Source organism: Enhydra lutris, unplaced genomic scaffold (genome assembly GCF_002288905.1).
Source record: "Enhydra lutris kenyoni isolate GAN:26980312 unplaced genomic scaffold, ASM228890v2 scaffoldscaffold54, whole genome shotgun sequence".
Taxonomy (NCBI): Eukaryota; Metazoa; Chordata; class Mammalia; order Carnivora; family Mustelidae; genus Enhydra; species Enhydra lutris.
Window position 1 is genome coordinate 242,175 of NW_019154138.1, and position 20,203 is coordinate 262,377.

At 40.9% G+C, this 20,203-nt stretch overlaps 3 protein-coding genes across 6 annotated transcripts in view; 1 reads left to right on the forward strand and 2 right to left on the reverse strand.

Annotated features, from left to right (window-relative positions):
• LOC111157368 (VPS35, retromer complex component) overlaps positions 1 to 2,117 on the reverse strand; it is a 28,048-nt gene extending 25,931 nt beyond the window's left edge. The window contains exon 1 of the mRNA XM_022518719.1: positions 2,015 to 2,117. Coding sequence (XP_022374427.1) covers positions 2,015 to 2,017 — 3 coding nt within the window. The 5' untranslated portion in view covers positions 2,018 to 2,117. The remainder of the gene's footprint in view (positions 1 to 2,014) is intronic.
• Positions 2,118 to 2,233: 116 nt separating this feature from the next.
• LOC111157402 (origin recognition complex subunit 6) lies at positions 2,234 to 19,365 on the forward strand. 3 transcript variants are annotated; one of them, XM_022518778.1, is made up of 7 exons: positions 2,234 to 2,648; positions 4,281 to 4,410; positions 5,605 to 5,768; positions 5,984 to 6,073; positions 8,012 to 8,124; positions 8,594 to 8,662; positions 19,269 to 19,365. In XM_022518778.1, the coding sequence occupies exons 1-7, from the start codon at positions 2,584 to 2,586 to the stop codon at positions 19,280 to 19,282; spliced, it is 645 nt and encodes a 214-aa protein (XP_022374486.1). In that variant the 5' UTR covers positions 2,234 to 2,583; the 3' UTR covers positions 19,283 to 19,365. The 3 variants fall into 3 exon arrangements, with proteins under 3 accessions (XP_022374486.1, XP_022374484.1, XP_022374485.1); XM_022518776.1 differs by lacking the exon at positions 19,269 to 19,365 and adding an exon at positions 9,479 to 10,050; XM_022518777.1 differs by lacking the exons at positions 8,594 to 8,662; positions 19,269 to 19,365 and adding an exon at positions 9,479 to 10,050.
• LOC111157401 (myosin light chain kinase 3) overlaps positions 16,190 to 20,203 on the reverse strand; it is a 39,448-nt gene continuing 35,434 nt past the window's right edge. The window contains exons 11-13 of one of the 2 annotated variants that reach the window (XM_022518773.1): positions 19,403 to 19,555; positions 18,099 to 18,231; positions 16,190 to 17,150 (exon numbers count right to left, since the gene is read on the reverse strand). In XM_022518773.1, coding sequence (XP_022374481.1) covers positions 17,091 to 17,150; positions 18,099 to 18,231; positions 19,403 to 19,555 — 346 coding nt within the window. In that variant the 3' untranslated portion in view covers positions 16,190 to 17,090. The remainder of the gene's footprint in view (positions 17,151 to 18,098; positions 18,232 to 19,402; positions 19,556 to 20,203) is intronic. The other variant, XM_022518775.1, reaches the window with a different exon arrangement.

The window sequence follows — 20,203 nt, forward strand, 5'->3', positions numbered from 1 at the left end:
CTTCTCTATCTGGAGAATTTTTTTCTTTTTAAAATTTTATTTACTGACAGGTGCCTCCTTAGCGCAGTAGGCACAGCATCAGTCTCATAAAATTTTATTTATTTATTTGTGAGAGAGAGAATGCACACACAAGCAAGAGTAAGGGAAGAGGGACAAGTAGACTCCCCATTGAGCAGGGAGCCCAACTCAGGGCTCAATCCCAGGACCCCTGGATCATGAGGTGGGCCAAAGGCAGATGCTTACCCGACTGAGCCAGCCAGGCACCCCTCCACCTGAAGAATTTGTGCTTACCTTCCTCACTGTATCAGTTCACATGTTACTTTCTGCAGTCTTTTTCAAGCCCCCTGTGCAGAACTCTCTCCCTCCATGACCCCAAAACACTGAACTGACAGTGCTAATAAAGCAATCCTCAGACTGTATTACTTTAAGTTCCACAAGCATATCTCCCTCCATAGACTCTTTATTTTTTTCCCCTCCATAGACTCTTAAGCTATTTGACAGCAAGAACTATGTTTGTTTCCAGTGCCCAGCACAGTCCATGATATTAGAAGGCATACAATATGTTTGATGAATTGGATCCCAGAATATTAGGACTGGAAAGGGCCAAAGAAGCCAACAGTTGTTTTCAGATGCAAAAGTGAGACTCAAAGACTGAATGACCTGCCCAAGTCACAGAAACAGTGACTGTGACAAGACTGATAATCAAGTTTCCTTTCTCAAAAATGTTCATGAGGACAGGACTGCTCATTGCTCCTAATTAATTCATCCAGCACAGAACAGGTGTATAGCAGATCAGTTAAGTGCTTTCCATTATAAAATACTGCAAATATCAATTCATAAATGTAGGGAAACAGACAAAACCTAGTTAAATTTTTACACTGTCCTTGTATCACTTCCCAATCGTAAAAATTCTGAGAAATAAAATCATTTTGTATGGCAATATAGTATATGAAGTAATACATGTCAAATATTTAATTCTACTTTCTGGCATTAACACATCTAAAGTGAAGCCTGTTTCCAGACTTAGAGATTTATAGAAACCTGTCTACACGAAGTGAATAACGAGATAATTAAAACTGCCATAGAGGACACCAACATTCAAAAACATTACTTATACACTGCAGACTATGTCAAAAGCCAATGAAATGCAAGTGACAACTCCTTTGTGGAAACTCGGCATATGGATTCACATTTTGAGGAAGTTCAAGTTTACAGGCCAACAGCCACACCACGATTTGCTACCATCACGAAGATGGTAACTAACAAGAACGAATGCCTACTTCAAGCAAATAAAATACCTGGATTTCATCAGTGGGGAGACAAATAGGAGAACCAGGGTGTCCAATGAACAAATATTAAAGGAAATAAAGTCTCCTTTCTGTCAGAATTCATGGATATCAAATAGCCTAAGTACTTCCAGAGAATTCACGTAAGCGAGTCCTTAGAATTCGCTGACAAACACCGCTGTGGAAGGGGACTATGAGGCCGAAAAAGACCAGGGCACCATTTGGACCCTCCAGCAGGTATTTCTTGCACAAGAAAAGGGCGTGGGGCCAATAGAGCACTATCAAGCACAAAGGTGGAAACGCACGCAGACGAGAGAGCAAGCCGTAGGCGGGTCCCGACGCCACCCCGAGTCTCGGGCCCTCCGCACGCCCCCGACCCAGCCTGACTCTCAGACCCGTCCCCTCAAGGCACGGCGGTGGCCGACTCCACTCAAAGGCGGCCGCAGGCCTCCACCGACTTCAAAGCCTACAGGCCGAGACACCCCCTCAGAAAGGCCATCCCATTCCTGGGCAACCGCCGCGATCAGGAGCCGCCGCCCACCCCGATCTCGAATCAGCCCGCCTGCGGCCTTCCCCGGCCTGTCCTCAACCCGCAGGCCAAGCCCGGCTGGTCTCAGTCCCGATTGGGCCGCAGGGCACCAACTCCACCCGCAAGGCTCCACGACGGTGGCAGAGCGCAAGGGTTGGGAGAAGGGTCGGCCCAGGACCCGCAGCACCTCAACACTCACCATGGCGACTCCCCTAAGCCTGCAGCAAGCAGCACCCACCCCGCGCGGAGCCTCCCGCGGTCAGGTGACGCTGCGGCCTCCTCAAACCCCGCCCTCCTTAGCCCCGCCCCCGGAACCCGCTTGGGGCTCTTCGATTGGCCTGCTTCTAGGAACTCAAGTCTCGCGTGTTTATTGGCTCTTGCCACTTATCCGTGGACTGACGGACCTGGGTGCCAGCCAGTCTCTCCCCAGTGTGTGAGAGAGGGCGGTAAGGTGCAGAGTAGCAGGGTATCTCTCGGCGGCAGGATGGAGCCAACAGGAAGTAAAGACATCGTTTGAGGACTCTGTCAAGACGGGAGAAATGGAAGAAGGGGGAGCCGCTAGTCCGAGTTCACCTGCCCAGGAGCGTGCGGTCGTGGTGCGCATGAGCAAAAAGAAGACTAGGCTTGATTTGCGCAGCGGTCGCGGCTTCTCGTCCCAGCCAATCCAGATGCAGCAGAGGGGTGGGGCCTGGCCCTCACTGGCGGGCGCGGCATTTGCGCGCGGGTTTCGTCGCGCTGCAGCGATTCGCGCGAGTGGTTCTCCGTGCTATGGAGTCGGGGCTGATCCGGCGTTTAGCGGCACGCTTGGGTATCGCGGAGCCAGATGTGTTGAGGTGGGTCTGGCGGCGCTGGCCTCAGCGGCCTTGGACTCCTCCGGCGAGGCCCGCGTGACGGGCGGCGGCGCCGCGGAATGAGGGGGGTCGCTGGAGCCCGGTGGGATCAGGCCCGGGAAGAATGTCCCGGCAGTGTGCTTATCCTGAATTAGGGGCCCAGTCTATTCAAATATGACCTTATCCTAGCTACTTACAACTCCAGGGACCTTTTTTCAAATAAGGTCACACTCCCAGGTGCTGGGGTTTAGGACTGGGATTGTTTATAGGCATACACACACACGAAGGGGGGTGATTGTAGACGTCCCTGGGGACAAATGGCTCTGTGGGATGCACGGTGGTGGGACGAGGATAGTCGAAATTCCGGTCGTTTCGCAGATACTTCCTGAGGGTCTGTTTACAGTGGTGAACCACACAGACGGGGTACAGACCTTTTTGGAGGTCACTGCAGTAAATATACGCCAAGAACTAGGAGGGAAACGAAACTAGGTGGTGAGCCGAAACTAGGTGGTGAGCCGAGTCGAGGGAGGGAGGAGCACAGAGCACGTTCTGGCGTCTGCTTTTCCTTAAAAACAGCCACCACCTAGATATATGTTAACTAATTAGAATTTAAATAAAATTTTGGAAAAAAAATATTAGAAAGGCCTCGGAGGGGGCTGCCGCTTGTGCTGAGACCCGATTGATAGAAGGTGCCAGCCATGGGAAGATGTGGGAAGAGCGATAGCTTGTGCATAAGCCCTTTGCATAATCTAGCGTTAGAAATAAAGCTACTGTGGCTGAAGTGTGAACAAGACTAGGCCCTGCCTTGCTGCTCAGTTAAATGAGGGAAGGTGAGGAAAGGACTTGTTGAAAGAGTTGAAGTAAAGACCTCCTGAACGCCGTAATCATTTAGAACAGCCGTTCTCAAAGTGTGGTTGGTTCCTGGACCAGCAACAGCACTCGTTAAAAATGCAAATTCTTGGGTCCCACTTCACGCCTACTGATCAGAAACTCTGAGAATAGGACTCAGCAATCTCTTTATACAAGCCCCAAGGTGATTATCTTGTACCTCAAAGTTTGAGTACCACTGATTTAGAGGAACGGATAAAGAAAGGAAGAAGGAACCCTGGTGTAACTGCCAGCATCTGATAGTTTATGTTTGTCCCAGTAATGGAAGGATGAAAGCCGGTGTTTTTTTGTTTTAAGAAATTGAAGAACTGGGGCACCTGGGTGGCTCAGTCGTTAAGCGTCTGCCTTCTGCTCAGGTCCTGATCCCAGGATTCTGGGACTGAGTCCCGCATTCTACTCCCTGCTCAGGGGGAAGCCTGCTTCTTCCTCTCCCACTCCCCCTGCTTGTTTTCCCTCTCTCACTCTCTCTGTCAAATAAATAAAATCTTAAAAAAAAAAAAAAGAAATTGAATAACTTAGTTTTCATTAAATGTAGTTGGGCACAGTGGAATCTGAAGTCAGGGCTGGTTCTGTGTTAGAAAACATTGTTCCACATCCCCAAAGGATGTGCTTCTTGTTCGGATCCCCACATAAACTTGCCTAGGAATTATGCCCAGAATGAAATCTACCCTGCTGTATTCATTGTTGACCAGAATGTTAGGCAAACGTCTGGAAAAGTTTTAGTGAGCATGTTACCCTTATAACCAGGAAAGCTGAGGAGTACTTGCGGCTGTCCCAGGTGAATTGTAATGGCCTGTCTGCACATACCACAGAAACCAGCAATGCAGTCATGTGTCTGGACCTTGCAGCTTCTTGTATGAAGTGCCCCTTGGACAGAGTAAGTAGGTCCCATTAATGTCTAAATAATCCTCTGCAACTTTGAAACTTAATTATACCTTGTAATTTCTGGTTGGACTAGACTCAAAACTCTTGTGTTTTAGAATTTTCCTGGCTATAGTCATATATAATCTAGATGTATTTTAAAATCATTTTTGTCGAGTTGCAGAAAATTACCTTTACTATCTCGTTTCCTTGGCCACCTCTTTCTTTACTCAAGACCATCTTTCATGCTGCTGCTAGCATCTTCCTAAAGTGCATGCTTTTAAACTAATGTGTGTTTTTCTTCTAGTATCACAGTGGTTGAGAGTACAAGCTAGGATTCAAGAAAAGTTAGATGTTAAGACCAGATTTTAATATCACTAGTTACTAGCTCTGTGAGCTTGGATTCCTCATTCATAAAGTGGGGATAAGAATATCCATTTTACTAGATTGTGAGGATTAAACCGTATACTGTATGTAACACACTTAACAGTGCCTATCCCATTAAATGATGGCATTAAAAACACCATTAGCTCCCAATGGGTTGACTCCCCATTACTGTCAGCTTCTCCGGCTTCTCTTGAACACTAACCTCAAGCTACACTGTTTACTTAACAGACCATGAACTTTAATGACTTATAGTTTGTAAATGCAACAACTTTTTTCTTTACCTGCATTTCTTTTCTGATAAGCTCCTATTTGTCTTACATGACCCTGCCTTGCTGTTACATCCTTTATGAAGATTTCCTTGACTCTCCCAGGCAGTGTTGCTTTCCCTCAGTTGTTGATCCTTCTGTTTCCCAGTTTCCCTCTCTCCCTTTCCCTGCACACATTCATCCTTCCCACCTCTATTCCACTACTTCCCTCCTTCCTTTTCCCAATGAATTGCACATTGACATTTTCAGTGAAAAACAGATGACCATGTATGTGTCTCCTGTGTTTTTATTCACAGCTTGGCTGTAGTAACACTTGTTTTTTAAATTATCTGTGCTTATGCATGACTGTCTAGTATGAGCCCCTTGAGAGCAGTACTCAGCTCTGCTTGATGGGATTACTGACTTGACTAAATGAAGCTAAATGTTTAGATAGAGCCACTTGCCACAGAATTAGTTAATTTTGAAAAGTTGACTTACTAAACAAATGTTTAAGGGCACCAATATATAGAGTGATTGTGATTATGATTTTTATGATTGGTGCATTTTTTTTTTCAAAGGATTATTTAATTAAACTTTCTGGTTTGAACAAGAAGATGTATCAGAGCTGTCTTAAATCTTTTGAATGTTTACTGGGCCTGAAATCAAATATTGGAATAAGAGACCTAGCTGTACAGTTTAGCTGTACAGAAGCAGTGAACATGGCTTCAAAGATACTGCAAAGGTATGAAGCATAAAGAACTTTAATTGAAAATTTATACTGACACATAAAGCAGAATTATCTGATGTTTTATATTCAATCTTAAAAAATAACTAATATGGTAAGGTGACATAATGCATTATTTCATACATTTAAATAGCTTATAAGTTCTGATTTACATTTTCAGTCTTTTTGAAATAATATTTTTTAACAATTTCACAAACACTGCTTTCCCTTAGCTATGAATCCAGTCTTCCACAAACACAGCAGTTGGATCTCGACTTATCCAGGCCACTTTTCACCACTGCTGCATTACTTTCAGCATGCAAGTAAGTGTGCCTTTTAACGTTAAGAAAAGTCCACAATTTAAAAATAGATTTCTCTTTCCCAAAGAGGACTTCTACTTAGTTTATTTCAACTCAGAGTGTATTTTCCTATATAAATAATATTAGAGGGGCGCCTGGGTGGCTCAGTGGGTTAAGCCTCTGCCTTCACCTCAGGTCGTGAGCTTCAGGGTCCTGGGATTGAGCCCTGCATTGGACTTTCTGCTCAGCAGGGAGACTGCTTCCTCCTCTCTCTCTACCTACCTCTCTGTCTACTTGTGATCTCTCTCTCTCTGCCAAATAAATAAATAAAATCTTTAAAAAAAAAAATATTAGAAACAGTGGCCAATGACCAGATTTTGTTTATCCCACAATATAGCTGACAATTTGGAACCCCTATTGCCAAAGTCTGCTTGCCAAATGGCATTTGTATATATAAGCGGGGTATTCTGTTTTCAGGGTCCACCTTTTTTTATTTTCACGTTTTATTTTCATTAATAATCTGTATACCCAACGTAAGGCTCGTAAGGCTCGAACTCACAACCCTGAGATGAAGAGTCACATGCTCTTAGTCTGAGCCAGCCAGGTACCCCCAGGCTCCACCTTTTATAAAAATCTGTCATTGAAACTGTAGTTTGTGATTTTTCCAGTTATATATTTTCTTAGGTACTAATTGCAACTATGTTTCAAATAATTTACGAAACACCAATGATACATTTTTACATCTGGATCTAAAATTTGGTGTTATCTTTTTACATACCGAAATGTTACCTTGGAAATATTAATAATTGTTATTTTTGTCTAAAGTTGTCTTGTTTTATTTTGCTGGAAAACTACTTATGAAATGTAGGGGTGCCAGGGAGGCTCAGCTCAGACAGTTCAACATCTGCCTTCGGCTCAGGTCACAATTCCAGGGTCCTGGGATCAAGCCCCACATCTGGCTCCCTGCGCCACGGGGAGCCTTCTTCTCCCTCTTCCTCTTCCTACCACTCCCCTGCTTGCTCTCTGTCAAATAAATAAATAAATAAAACCTTTAAAAAAATAAAATAAAATGTAGTTGGCCCTTAAAGAATGGGTTTCTTACTACCCCGCCTATTTTGGTTTTTTAGCTATCTTAGCCACATACCTGGAAGCAATTAATTGGCATTCATAGAAAATGTCCCCTTGATTCAACAAAGATATGTATATGGAGAGGAGTGTGGCTGCTGTTGGAAAAAACAATATTGACAACTCCACTTTTGAAACCGAATTATGCTGAGCAAAGAAAGGTTTGACTAGATCTAGTATCCTAAATAACAGACAAGAAGTCTTGTTTTGTGTATTTCATTAGTAGTTGTTGTGGAGTGGTAATTAGGGATTTTGGAGAGGGGAAAGTAGTTTACATCCCTGTAGTACAGATGTAAGCTTCATGGATTAAAATGAGCTGAATATTTTAAAATGCTATGATCGTCATTCAGCAAATCAGTAACCTCTGAGATTTTTTTTTTTTTTTTGAAGATTTTATTTATTTATTTGACAGAGATCACAAGTAGGCAGGGAAGCAGGCAGAGAGAGAGAGAGGAGGAAGCATCATGGGATCATGACCTGAGCCAAAGGTAGAGGCTTTAACCCACTGAGCCACCCAGGCGCCCCACCTCTGAGATTTAATAGGAATTCTTCGAGGCATGAAACACCAGAGCAAATGTCTTCTATGCATCCCTTTTCTTACGTAACAGATCTCATGTATATTTTTTACTCAGTCCCATAAACAGCTAAATAAATAAATTCAAAAGGCAGATTTACATAGTTATAGCTAATAATATATGTGTGGAATAAAGGGAAAACTAAACAGTTGGGAACTCTTCATAAAACATGGGCAGAAAGGAAAGAAGTTAATAATCTGGTTGACCAGAGAAGACAACTATATTGGTCTTAAAAACCATAATTTGTCAAATTCTTTTGTAGGATTCTAAAGCTAAAGGTGGATAAAAACAAAATGGTAGCCACATCTGGTGTAAAAAAAGCCATATTTGATCGACTATGTAAACAATTAGAGAAGATTGGACAGCAGGCTGATAGTGAGTATTCATACCGTATTTCAAGAATGTGTCATTTGAAAATGTAAACCAACTGGTAAAAGTCTAATATTTTCAAACTTGCAAAATGGCTGCTTTCTGAATTCTGTGTTTAATGTGGACTAGGTAAGTTTTTAGTGAGAAATTTTTTTGTTTTTCAAATAAAGTAGCTTAATAACCTTTAAAACAGCTGTGACTATATGACTCCATGCCTGAAAAATAGTTTCTCTGTTAACATGCTCCAGTGTTAAATGCCAGTCTCCATATACATAAACTTGAAAAGATTCTTCAGTCTGACAAGAGAAACCAAGGAAGGGAGGGCATTTGCCTTCTCCTTATCCTTATATTTGGTCAGTCAAGGTGTCTTATTTTTTTGTGTGTGTGATCCAAAATAAGCCCAACTACTAAAATTGAGAACAGGCAAAAATTTAGCCCCGATGACACTTTTGTGTTTTTTGGGTTTTTTTTAAAGGAGAGGCTGGAGATTCAGCTACTCCACCACAGAAGAAAAAGAAAACAATGGCTGAACCTCTAGCAAAGGGTAAGGCGTACTAACACTGGACAAAGTTTGAAATTAGTGCAATGGGATTAGTGTACAGTGGGTTTAATGCAGTGACTAGTCCTGTGCTACTTGTATGACAAGAGTTAGGTTTTAAATAAATCTGGAAAATCATTTGATAAGACCAGTTTTCCAAGCAGTCATTACAGAACTTAATAGAACTACTATGTAAGAAAACATCTAAAGCCAAACTGCTTAGGTTCAACTCCTGCCTTACCACCCACTGGCTCCATAACTTTAGGAAAGTCACTTAATTTCTATAAGCCTCAATTTCCCAGTCTATAAAGTTGTAATTAATATTAGCACCCACTTCATAGAATTGTGGTGAGAGTTGAATGAGATGATGCCGTTGAAGTGATTGGTACAGCGTCTTGAAGCACAAGATAAGTGCTTGATGAATGCTAACTACAGAATGTTGTGGAGAGCTTGGAGTTTATTTATTTTTTTTTTAAGATTTTATTTATTTATTTATTTGACAGACAGATCACAAGTAGGCAGAGAGGCAGGCAGAGAGAGACAGGAGGAGGCAGGCTCCCTGCTGAGCAGAGAGCCCGATGCGGGACTCAATCCCAGGACCCTGAGATCATGACCTGAGCCGAAGGCAGAGGCTTTAACCACTAAGCCACCCAGGCGCCCCAAGCTTGGAGTTTAGAAGCAAAAAACTGATGTGTTAGCTGCTGTTTCCACTTCTCATTTTAGCATGATAGTACCTATTTTTAATTAACTAATTAGATACTTCAAACAAGTTTACTTGTCAGTATAAGAATTTTGAAACACTTTGAAAATTTTCTCTCACAGAAGCAGAGAATGTAGTAGAAAGCTCACATAAACTGCAAAAAGATGAAGATCTGACACAGGATTATGAAGAATGGAAAAGGAAAATTTTGGAAAATGCTGCCAAAGCACAAAAGGCTACAGCAGAATGATTTCAGCTTCTAGACTACCTTGGATTGTAAACCAACAGTACATCTGCCACCTCAATGAAGATATGAGAGCTTTAGAATTTTGTTTAAACTTTTATAACAAGGATCCTAAGACTGTTGCCTTAATAATGAAGAAGCCAGCACTGGGGCTGAGCTCAGACTGGCTGGTGACATGAGCAACAAATTCATTAGGTCAGGCACAGTGCCTTGGCTCCCCACAGGTCTGCATTCCTACAAAATGGAATTGAAGCAATTTTGCTCTTTTGTTTTAAGCAAACGACAGTTTCCTGTCCTATCCAGAATATCAAATACAGGCCGAATGAAGTCTTAAGAATTTTACTTGGGTTTTTGTGTAAGTTTCTTGGTTTGGCTAAATCAGCATATGGTACAACCTAAGTTAATAAATGTTATTTTTAAATACATTCAGGTTGGGCACCTGGGTGGCTCAGTGGGTTAAGCCTCTGCCTTCAGCTCGGGTCATGATCTCAGGATCCTGGGATCGAGTCCCGCATTGGGCTCTCTGCTCGGCAGGGAGCCTGCTTCCTCTCTCTCTCTCTGCCTGCCTCTCTGCCTCCTTGTGATCTCTCTGTGTCAAATAAATAAATAAAATATTAAAAAAAAAATACATTCAGGTTGCCCTTGTCATCAGTTTGTGGGGTCATTGCTATGCCAAAAGCTAGGTCTACTCTAGTAGAAAAAAGCCATATGCTGAACCATGCTGTTCACCAGACCACAAACTCTGAAATCAGACTTCTTGGGTTTAAAACCCCACTCAGTGACTTACTACCTGTCAAACCTTGAGCAAATTAATTAACTTCTTTATACCTCTTCTATAAGTAGGACTAAAAATGGTGTCTTCTTCATAGAATAATTTGAAGGTGCATCGGAGCTGATACATGTAAGACATTTAGCACAGTACCTGGTATAAGTATTTAGCAAATGTTAGACTAGAGAGAGAAAAATTCACATATAAATGCCTCATGTAATGAATTACACATTAGCAGCATATTAAAAAGTCAGATGGACTGAGGGTTATTTTCTTTGACATCCACATCCTGAAGAATGTAACCTTATTAAATACTCCTTATTTTAAAACTAGAGGAAAGGGCCTTTGTGGAAGATATGTTGCTAGGGGATCTGAAGCATGCCAGGCATGATTTTAACTAAAATTAAGAATATGTGGTCTAATTAAATATTCCCGTACTGTAAAGAGGGGCGCCTGGGTGGCTCAGTGGGTTAAGGCCTCTGCCTTCAGCTCGGGTCGTGATCCTGGGGTCCTGGGATCGAGCCCCGCATCGGGCTATCTGCTCGGCGGGGAGCCTGCTTTCCCCTCTCTCTCTGCCTGCCTCTCTGCCTACTTGTGATCTCTTTCTGTCAAATAAATAAATAAAATCTGTAAAAAAAAAAAAAAAAAAAAAAAAACTTCCATAAAGAATGTAATAAAGAGACTACATCCAAATTTTGAAAACCTATTTAGAATGGTATCAGTAGTACTAGTGGTTGCATTTTATCTGCTCAAAGTAAGGCATAATGCCTGCTGCATAGACCTGGAGTGCTAAACAAGTAATTTCTCTTCTCCCCTGCCTTTGTAAATTCTAGATATTTAGCAGCTAAGGTCAAAGAAATGCCACAATCAAATGATCCCAACATAGGCTTAATGTCCAGCAAGCCCTATGGTAGAGGGGAATAAACCTGAAAGCAATTACAGTGCATTTAAATTCTGACTCTGCCACTTCCACCCTACGGAAATTTCAAAACCTTAAAGAGCTTCGGTTTCCTAATTTATAAAGTAGAGATACTTTCTACCTTGTAAGGATTAAAGGTAATATTTCTAAAGTAAGTGGCACTTAGAAGGTGTTCACTAAACAGTAGGTCTTGTTATTACTTTGATCTGAAATGGGTAAGTGAGGTTTTTCTTCATTTATTAAGATTTTATTTATTTGAGAAAGAGTGCAAGGGTTGGGGGTTGAGGGGATGGCAAGGGGAGGAGCTGAAGGAGAGGGGAAGCAGACTCTGCGGAGCCCTGCATGGCACAGGGTTCAATCCCACAACTCAGAGATCATGACCTGAGCCCAAATCAAGAGTCAGACACTTAACCAACTGAGCCACCCAGGAGCCCCTTTCCTCATTTTATTTTAAGAAAGTGTATAATTTTTTTATTTGGTGCCAGTATTTAGATTTCTGGCTTTGGGTCAAAAGCAGTCTATTCATTACCAAGTAAAATGAGGCACATTCACTTTTTCTTTTATTACTGTAAAATGCACCTAACAAAATTTACCATCTTACCATTTTTTTTTAAAGATTTTATTTATTTGACAGAGAGAGGGGACACAAGCAGGCCGAATGGCAGGCAGAGGGAGAGAGAGAAGCACGCTTCCCACCAAGCAAGGAGCCTGATGCAGGACTCGATCCCAGGACCCCGGGATCATGACCTGAGCTGAAGGCATCCACTTAATGATGGAACCACCCAGGTGTCCCTACTATTTTACCATTTTTAAGTGTACAGTTCAGTAGTGTGAAGTACATTCATATTCTTACACAACCAATCTCTGGAGCTCTTTCATCTTGCATAACTGACTACAGCCATTAAACAACTCTACCTCCCTCCCCTAACCCTTGGCAATCACCATACTGTTTATGTCTGAATTTGTCTATTCTAGATTGGTACCTCATATGAATGGATTCATATGTCACTTATGCTTATTTCACTTAGCATTATTCCTTGAGGTTCATTCTTGTAGCATGTGTCAGAATTTCCTTCCTTTTTAAGGCTGAATAGTAGTCCATTGTAAAGATAGACCGCATTTTATTCATTCATCTGTAAATGGATACTTGGTTTGCTTCCACTTTTTGGCTATTCTGAATAATACTGCTATGAACATGGATGTACAACATCTCTTTGAGACCCTGCTTTCCATTCTTTTGGATGGATGTCTACTCAGAAGTGGGATTGCTGGATCATGTGCTAATGGTATTTTTAAATTTTTGAGGAACTATCATACTGTTTTCCATAGTGTCTACACTATCTTATATTCCCACCAACAGTACACAAGAGTTCAATTTCTCCGCATCTTTGCCAACACTTACTTTCTGAACACTTTTTATTTTCTGTTTTTGTTGTTTTTTTTTTTAATTCTAATGGGCGTGAGGTAGTATCTCATTGAGGTCTTATTTGCATTTCTGTAATGATTAATGAGCATTTTTTCATGTGCTGCTGGTCATTTGTTTATCATTTATAGAAAAGTGCCTACCTAAGTCTTTTGCCCGTTTTTGAATCAGGTTGTTTATTTTGTTGTTGTTGAGAATGTAGAAATTCTTTTTTTTTTTTTTAAGATTTTATTTATTTACTTGACAGACCGAGATCACAAGTAGGCAGAGAAGCAGGCAGAGAGAGAGAAGGAAGTGGGCTCCCTGCTGAGCAGAGAGCCCGATGTAGGGCTCCATCCTGGGACCCTGGGATCATGACCTGAGCTGAAGGCAGAGGCTTTAACCCACTGAGCCACCCAGGTGCCCCAGGAATTCTTTATATAGTCTAGATAATAACTAGCAGATACATGCTAGCAAATATTTTTTCCCACATCTTAGATTGCCTTTTCACTGTTGATTCCATGAGAGTAAATATAAGTTATGTTTGTGACTTTTTCCTCCTTTATCCTTAAAAGCAGGTAATGGTAATTATTTTGATTATCTGGAACATTGTTATTTCTTATATGGTTATTTCTTAAGTTAATTGGGGTTGGGGAGTAGGCATTGCCTTAAAGCAATTCTTTCAAAACAACAATTTTCCAGCACACTTATATTTCCAGTGATGGATGCTTACTACCTAGTGAGTACATTTCAGTGCTACTGTGTAAAGACTTTGTGGAAGCTCACTTCTTTAACACCGCCTCATGGTATTCATTTAAGTGATTTAAAAAACTTTTTATCATGAAAATTTTCAAATGAATATATAATAAAACCCTGTATTGATCATTCAGACCCAATAGTTAACAAAGATTTTGCCACATTTGCGTAACTGTATCCATTTTTCCTAGTCATTTAACCTACATTATTACTGCATTGCCATTATCATAACTCTCAAAATTAATAGAAATTCTATGTATTATTTTTTCAAGGTTTATTTATTTTAGGGAGAGAGAAGTAGCATGAGCCAGGAGAGGGAGAGGCAGAGAAAATCTCAAGCAGACTCTGTGTGAGTGTCAATCCCAGAGCCCTGAGATCATGACCTGATCTGAAACCAAGAGTTGGGCACTTAACTGACCGTGCCACCCAGGCGCCCCTGAAATTCTATGTATTATTGAATATGCAATTTAGCATTTTATTTTCCTGGATGCCTCTAAAATATCCTTTTATTGTTTGTTCAAATCAAGGTCAGAGTAAGGTCCACATTTGACATTGCATTGCTCATTTTTTATTATAAAAGCAATACATGCTCATTGTAAAAAAAAAAAAAATTCAAATTATTCAGAAAGTTATAAAGTGAAAAGTGGAACTGCCCCTTCTCCCCATCACCCATACTCCACACCCCACTGCTAAGTTTCTTGCATATCCTGGAAAATTTTAATACAAATATAAGCATATGTCTCTCCACAAATGAGATGATACTATATATATATATATATTCTGTAATTTTCCTGTAATAAAAGGTGGTGGTCAGTACATCTTGATCTATGTTTAACAGCTACAAAGTATTTCCCTATATGGATGTGGCAAAATTTATTTAACTAAATTCATACTGATAAGCATATGAGGTTATTTTCATTCAGCCATTAGCAGCAGTGCTACAGTAAACATTTTGCACAAATCTCTGTCCACTTGTTCAAGAATTGCTGAGGGATAAATTTCTAGAAATAAAATTGCTGGGTGAAAGTGTGGGTATGACTTTTATTTGGACACATACCTAACGAAAGTGGAAGAATTCCATTTCCCCACTCCACCCCCACAAGCACACCAATCTAACAGGTGAAAAAAGTGGGTCCTATCTTTTAGAGTTTCTCTGCCCAGCAGTTTCCAATGACTATTCAAATGGAAAATCCATTAGAAATAGTTGATACCAGCACAGTTGCAATCTAAAAATACCAGCAAAGTAGAGAACTAAAAATATCCGAAAAATTTAGAGCTTTGAAAGTTCCCTTGAATTTCAGATAAGAGAGGCTAAAATCACATTACTTCTCACTTGTGTGGGCTTGACCTAAACAAAGCCCTCCTGAGGGAATTCTATGTAAAGAATAACAGCATACAGGGGGAAAAAAATAAAATCTGATAGGTAAAGGATTCTCTCTATATCTGGCCTGTCCAATGTAGAAGCAACTAACCACATGTGGCTAATTTATGGCTAATGCAACTCTAGGACCGAATTCCTGTTTTTATTTAAGTTAAATGTAAAAATGGATAACCTCATTATTAGAAAACCTTTGAGGTGTTTCAAACAACTTGAGTATGTGAGTATATTTTTCCACAGTAAATTTCATGAAATCTAAATACAAACTAAGCATGTCTGATGAAAACCTCTTATCTGAACTGAAATGTATTTTAAGTGTAAAATACATACCAGATTTTGGAGATTTGTGTGAAGAAAAATATAAAATATCTCATTAATAGTTTCTATGTTGATTATAAATTGAAGTGTTTTTGATCTTACTGTGTTAAATTATTAATTTTACCAGTTTTTTTAGGGGAGCTATTAGAAATTTTTAAAGTGATGTATATGGTTCGTATAATATTTCTGTCAGTGGTGCTCTAGATCAAGCAAAGTAGCTAACTATGTTTTTCTGGGGAGAAGATTCATAGCATTCCCAAGAGTCAGAAATCCCAAGGGATGTAAGAATCACAGTACCTGACAGAATTATAAGGTAACTCTGGCTCCTTCTGGAGGTTGCCTTCCTAAAACCTTTTCAGAGAATTAGCTTGTTTTAAAATAAGGCATTATCTTAAATCAGGGTACTCTCCCATGAAAGGGAGATTTTCAGCAGCTCTCTGTTCTGATGTTCATCCACTAGTTGGCCAGCTTGGAGCAGGCCTACATACGCTGGTACTGAAAAATCTTAGTTCTCGACCAGAGTTAGCCTTCTGGAGAAAAGTTACAACTTGAGAACTGCAGCAGTAGGACTCCCCTCGCCTCCTTCTGCCTCCCTCCCCACACCCACGCCCTCTGCCAAAAAAAGCAGGGTCTTTATTTGAACAAAAATCCTGAAAGGCTGTGAAACTGTTGCATGGCTAATTAAAAACTAAAAGTAAAACAACAACAACAACAAAAAAAAACTAAGCTAAAGGTAATTAAAACTGCTGACCTGAGAAGTTCATGAGGATAGCACAAAAATCAGGTTAGAAGCAAGGAAATTAAAAGCATTTGTTACTTTCAAATAATAAAGTGCTTCTTGTTACTAATTTTATAAGTTAAATGACAACACTGAAAGTGGCATATCCTTTTTTTTTTTTTTTAAGGATTTTATTTATTTATTTGACAGAGATCACAAGTAGGCTGGTGGATGGGGTGGAGCAGGCTCCTGCTGAGCAGAGAGCCCCATGCAATGGGGGGGCTTGATCCCAGGACCCTGAGATCATGACCTGAGCTGAAGGCAGAGGCTGAAGGCAGAGGCTTAACCCACTGAGCCACCCAGGCACCCCTGAAAGTGGTATATCCTTACTAAAGCTGTAGCAGAGCAGTTTATTGTCTCATGATATACCATTTGTGTTTCTCTCAGAAAGCTGAACATCATTACACTCTTATCCCTCTTTTCCATATTGCCTGTCAGTTCCAGATTTACTAGACCCTAAGCTTGTAACTGAAGAAGGGAGTTCAGGAATGAGACTACCAATGCCAGGACAGGGCCAATTAGAAGAGGGTGGAGGTGTGTATAGATTTAAAAAGCACATTCAAAATAATCATAGTTCTGATTTAGCCAGGATAGGTGGTATATTTTGAAGTTTCAAAGAATATTAAAGGATGCATGGTTTGATTCTCAAAAGAGAACACAAGTTAAAACAAGTTTGAGGATCCTTGGCCTAAATCCACATTGCTTTCCACAAGAGCAGGGTAGTATAGTAAAATGTCAGCTCACTCTTGAGCAAATCAAAATTCTAAGAATTCTTTGTACTGGAGGGAATAGCACTGAATAACATGCCCCATGTAATAGTCTATTTAGTTCTTTAATCAGAGTAAGTTTAGACTTTAAATTTGATGCATACAAAGTAGAAGCTTTCCTACCTACCTAAAGCATGCTTACGCTTATCACCCAAAGTAGTTATACTTGAAAAGTAAACACAGCATTTCAACATAGTTTGATCTTATAAGGCAGAAAAAAAGTTTGTAGGTCACTTTCCTTACAGCCACTTTTCATCCAAAAGGAAGGCAACAGCCATAACCTTTCTTTACGAAATAAGAAGAATCAATATTAGTACAAGACTGAATTATTAAAAATCTTGAGTCATCACTTCATCACCAGTCTCAATAATTTCTGGGCCCATGGGAGCAGCAGTGTTGAGAATTAGGGACTAGTTGGAAATTTCCTTAGCCTGTTGGCAGCTGTCACCACATAGAAATGTTTCTTGACGTTAAGGAGAGAAAAGAAGAAAAAAAAATATTTTTAGACCAATTGCTTTAAGAACAATAAAAGGACTTAAACAAGTTTAGCCACTTGGGCTTGTTCAAAACTGAGAACTTAATGGAGAAAACAAATTTGTGGCAACCTTCTAACAGAAGCCACATGATTTGGGGGCATTCTGGAGCAGGTATGAAGTGAGAAAATAGGTTATCCTGCCCTTTTCACATGAAAAATGAAGTCCATTGGAATGCTGTTTTTCAAGTTGTGATTCACAATCCACCACTGGGTCATGAAGTCAAATTGGTGGGTTATGACCTGCACTTTTTTGAATGAAAACAAATACCACAGAATAGAAAATATCTGAGTGCATCACACTCTGTTTAGCCAATGTTGGGGTATTTTTATTTCATAGCGTATGTATGTGTATGTATATTTGTATACTGGCTGGCTTTCTAGGTAAAGGCTTTTGGTTTTGTTCTTTAGTGAGGATCTGAGTTGATATCAAGATGCAGGAAAGCCACTTTCCTGGAGGACAAATGTTTTTGAGACAGATTTTATGTCCATAGAACCAAAGAGTTCGGTTTGGTAAACAAAATTATGAAGCCTTTAAAACCTAATAGGGTTTCTCCAGCCCTTCTTCCTGAAACATGCATGAATCAGATCTCAAGCTGCAGGCAGTAAGTTCCAAACACTTCACTACTATTGTCGTTGGGAACATATGCTCAAACTTCATTCTGTTATTACAAGTGTCCACCTAAGTATGAACTTAATGCCACTTTTATGCCAGATGGTTTTGGTAGGTGGCATTTTTAATCAAGATAACAGGTTTTGACATGAGACACTTTTTTTCTCCTGAATCTATTTAGAATGAAAATGTAAGTAAAAACAGCTACACTTCTTTCAAAGGACACATTAAAGACACATTCTGCCTTCCCAAGAAAAAACAGATACCTTCCATTTTCTCTGAGCCATGTATTTCTGCAGTAATAACTGGGATTTGAGACGAACTTTGGATTTTGAAGCTTTGGCAGGCAAATTATTCAGCCACTCATGTTTCAGGCACTGTGTGGCACTCATTCTGCAGCTGTGAAATCAAAGAGAAGTTGAAACTTTTAGTTAGGGTTGCCTTTTCTGGTTGTCCAGAAGATAGTTCGGCTGGCTAAGAAGCCTGAGTCAGTGGAACAGATTAATCATTCAGGCAGATTTGTGCCACTTACTAAAAAGGAACTCCTCATGCCTAAAATTCCCCTTCTTAGAAGTATGAGAAAGTCATCGGCAAAATGCCCCTGCCCTCTACAGAGGGAAAGTAGCCCAGTGATTAATCACCTCTTTCAGAGGGAGCTGGGGAATCAAGGCAGGGAGTAGGAAGGCCAGCTGGGCCTGGAATTGCTCTTAAGAGTTGCTCTTAAGGGACGCCTGGGTGGCTCAGTTGGTTAAGCAGCTGCCTTTGGCTCGGGTCATGATCCCAGCATCCTGGGATCGGGTCCCGCATCGGGTCCCGCATCGGGCTCCTTGCACAGCGGGGAGCCTGCTTCTCCCTCTGACTCTGCTTGCTACTCTGTCTGCCTGTGCTTGCTCTCGCTCTCTCTCTCTGACAAATAAATAAATAAAATCTTTAAAAAAAAAAAAAGAGTTACTCTTAAGAACATGAGCCTTGAAAGAAGCTTGTCTCTCCTTCCAGAGAAAAATGTCAGTTTTGTTCATCTGAATTAAAAATATTTTTCCTCTCATAACTTTTCACAATCAGAAAGAATAAAATAGGAAAGGCCAAGGAACTATGGGCTGTCTCAGAGCTCAGATTCTTGGACCTCGCCCTGGGTTGTTTGCAATTATTTCTTAGTGTCTGATTATCAGAAAACTCCATGGTTCCACCCATGACTTGGATAGGGCTGCTGAAAACAAAGTCGGCCTTCATTATCAACAAAAGGTTTTCTGGCCTTTATTCTGGGGAATAACATCTGCATGTCTCAACTTTCTTTCAACATTAACCTACTAGAAGTGATAACTTAGTAGTAGGACTAATTTATATGTGTGGTCCTTTCTAAAACTCTGTCTAGATTTTATGCTCCTAGTTTATTTTTTTAATGATTTCCTTCATCTCTTCCCCTGCTACTTTTTTAGCTCCAATGAAGTAGCAGACTAAGTAATCTTGGACAGAATTGATAGAGGAAACCCAGCATCAGCCTGACCTTCACAGCACCCAGATGGGTGGTCATGGTCAGAATGGCTTCAGAATGATGAGCAATGAAAGGTACCTCTTCTCTTTGACGAGCAGATGGGAAACAAAGTCTTTGGCCTCCTCCGACAGCCCTTCAAAGGTATCAGCGTCAAAATCCCAGCTACAGTTCACAATGAAATTCATGGTCTCTGCATCTGTTTCCCCTAGAAATGGGGACAAACCACTGAGTCTACAGAGGAGAGAAAGGACCATCAGTGTGTAGAAGCCATATATGCCAACATGCAACAAGAGGGTAGAGGTCTTACGAGGTTCAAGAACATTAACCAGAACCAAGAGGCTCCCCCATTTCTTCTCTACAGGAGATAGTCCAGTGTGTTCTGTTAGGGGAACAAGCAGCAGGACTGAAAATTTAGAGGCATGAAGAGGGTTTGAATAGATCCCCAGTCATGCTCACCTATTTTCCTTTTAGCCTGAAGTGAAGAATAAACTGAGACCCAGTCCAGTATGTCCATTTATCAGGTACATATTGACTTAATTTTAAAATACCTTAGCATGTCTCCGAGTCAGCCTGGTGAGCTGAGAGACTACTCCAGGCCTTGGGGGCCAAAGGAAAACTGGCTTCATTATGCCCCTCTAGAGTGAGGGCGGAGGGACAGGACACTCTAACTGGCTGGCCTTGGGCTTCAAACTTCCCCCACCTGATGCAGTACACCCATACAAAGTGTGGGGATGCACAGTAGCAACTGCACTGTAATGATAAGTCTGGGAGCAAAGCACGACTTGATTGGGTCTCTGAGGAAAAAGCCAAGGGAGGTCACAAAGATGAGAATGCTTAGTCAGTGCACATATCTCATCTCAGTCCATCCTAACTCTGCTT

What these genes read in the sequence shown, in the direction of transcription:
- LOC111157402 (XM_022518776.1), top strand. Translation starts at nt 2,584, where the DNA reads ATGGAGTCGGGGCTGATCCGGCGTTTAGCGGCACGCTTGGGTATCGCG. An exon ending in GCGGAGCCAGATGTGTTGAG is followed by an intron (nt 2,649 to 4,280) that starts GTGGGTCTGGCG and finishes CCTTATAACCAG; the next exon opens with GAAAGCTGAGGAGTACTTGC. An exon ending in TGAAGTGCCCCTTGGACAGA is followed by an intron (nt 4,411 to 5,604) that starts GTAAGTAGGTCC and finishes TTTTTTTCAAAG; the next exon opens with GATTATTTAATTAAACTTTC.